At 43.8% G+C, this 1,990-nt stretch overlaps 1 protein-coding gene across 1 annotated transcript in view; it reads right to left on the bottom strand.

Moving 5' to 3' along the window:
- The window catches only part of zbtb14 (zinc finger and BTB domain containing 14), a gene marked incomplete at its 5' end in the record, with an annotated part of 7,429 nt that extends 6,904 nt beyond the window's left edge, over positions 1–525 (bottom strand). The window contains 1 exon segment of the mRNA XM_005952093.3: positions 337–525. Within this exon segment, the coding sequence (XP_005952155.1) occupies positions 337–525 (189 nt within the window).
- Positions 526–1,990: the final 1,465 nt, after the last annotated feature.

The following is a 1,990-nucleotide window of genomic DNA, read 5'->3' as shown; positions in this document are numbered from 1 at the left end:
AATAGTAAGATGTTCTGGCTTTGCGGAGGGCTTTCTTATAAAGCAGCAAACTATTTCTCCAGGCTAAATGATGATCCTCTAAAATTAAATGATGAAATTAAATGTGTTGTAGATTTAAATGTTAATAAGATGTTGCTGGCAGGGACCTTGGTGTCACCTTGCACAGTCGGTCTTCACCAGGTAAACTGTATTTGTTGTATTATTGTACTCTTTACCTTACTATCTAAATTGCCTGAGGCAACTGTTGTTGGCACTATACCAATAAAACTGAAAAAATCTGTACAATACTTTGTGTTCGAAGTACTCATTAAGTACACAGATGTATTTTTGAGGTACCTCGTGTTTTTTGAAGAGCTTTTTAAAGTAGTTGGAGCAGGCGGCGAGGACGCAGCGGTGAGCACGGAACTTGACGTCTTCGACGACCACGGCAATGTCGCAGTGCTCGCCCTCCAGCCGCTGCTCGTTCAGCAGCTTCAAGAAGATGCTCTTATGTTCGTCGTCCACGTACTTCACCATTTCCGCCATCTGAGAACAGGTACAGATCACGTGATCAGGTTCAAAGCACCCTGGTCTGGGGGTAATTATACTTACAGCTAGTATTATCCCCCAGGACTGAAACCACCTGACCAATCAAAATGTGTGACATCATCAACACCCGTTTTTACATTACAATCATGTGAGGTTTTCCTCGTGTCTCTGATCTATACCTTACCCATCCTAAGGGCTCAGGCATGAATGATCAGCGTTCTATGTCAGAGGAGCTCCAGGACACCATTTCTCCCTTCAGCTATGACCGAGGCGATGCCCCGGCTCCAGCAACAACCAGGTGTTGATGGTTAGCTAATGACACTAGCCAGGAAGAACATCTGTAGCTTTTTGCATGAGGTCACAGCTGATCACGTGATACGTCAAATGATACTGAACACAGATGACATCAGCTCTGACATTACAACAGCGTAAATGGAGTTGCAGTACACAGCTGGATGGTGTCTGTTACCATAGCAACCTGGTCACCTGTTACTGCATCATGCTGTTTGTGGTAAATGGACTGGTTCTTATGTAGCACTTCTCTTTGAGCGCTATATACAACGCGCCTCTGTCTCCCAATCACACTCATTCACACTCTAATGGAGAAACAAGGGTACACAGACTGCAGCGGCCAGAGATCGGACCGCCGACCTTCCAATCAGCAGACCTGACCTGCTCCAACCCTTATACATAAACTTCCTGTATTATTTCAAATTAAAAGCCTTTCACTGCAAACGTGTGAGCAGGCTTTTATTGTCAGGTCATGTGATCCATGTGTCACATGTTCACAGGCCTCCTCCGACTCACGGTGCGGTTTTAAAGATTTCCCTTCAGAGTGTTTGGATTCTTAAAAACAGTCGATGTTTGAGATCGCACCATCAGCGTAATGATGATTCATCTTTGAACTTCCTGTCACATCAACCACCACTAACTGTTAATGATGTCACTTCCTGTCAGCTCACTGAACCCACTGAGTCCATTTTGCTAGTGAAAGTTCTTCACTGAGAGACGTGACCCGAAAGTATCTGTGTGGCGGCCATAATCAGAGCTGTCCCACATACTAAGGAAAGGTGCGTCCTTAAGCAGAGGAGACGCCGGAGCATCCTTTAGATAGCTGTCCACAGTCCTAATCTTTCATGAAAACATCGACGTAATATCATGTGTTCGTCATAACTGCATTTTCTATTTCATCGGTAACCTGCTGACATATTTACAGTTTTTATCAGCAGCTGTTAAACACACAACTGAACATCACACAGCTAGAATAAAACTACTTCCCGTTGAGTCGTCGCTGTGTGAAGAACGCTGTATGAGCTCAACACTAGGGCAGGGCGATATGGCCAAAAATATATATCACGATATATATTTGAAAATTTGCGATAACGATATAACTGACGATAACCATGTATAATATCCACTGAAGTTAAAAAGAGGTGCTTTGCAACATTAAACTGCAGTGTGC

The sequence above is a fragment of the Haplochromis burtoni genome, unplaced genomic scaffold (assembly GCF_018398535.1).
Source record: "Haplochromis burtoni strain Fernald_Lab_line unplaced genomic scaffold, NCSU_Asbu1 Contig_1326, whole genome shotgun sequence".
Lineage (NCBI taxonomy): Eukaryota > Metazoa > Chordata > Actinopteri > Cichliformes > Cichlidae > Haplochromis > Haplochromis burtoni.
The sequence above is the reverse complement of the archived record's forward strand: the minus strand, read 5'-3'. Positions and strand labels throughout refer to the sequence as shown.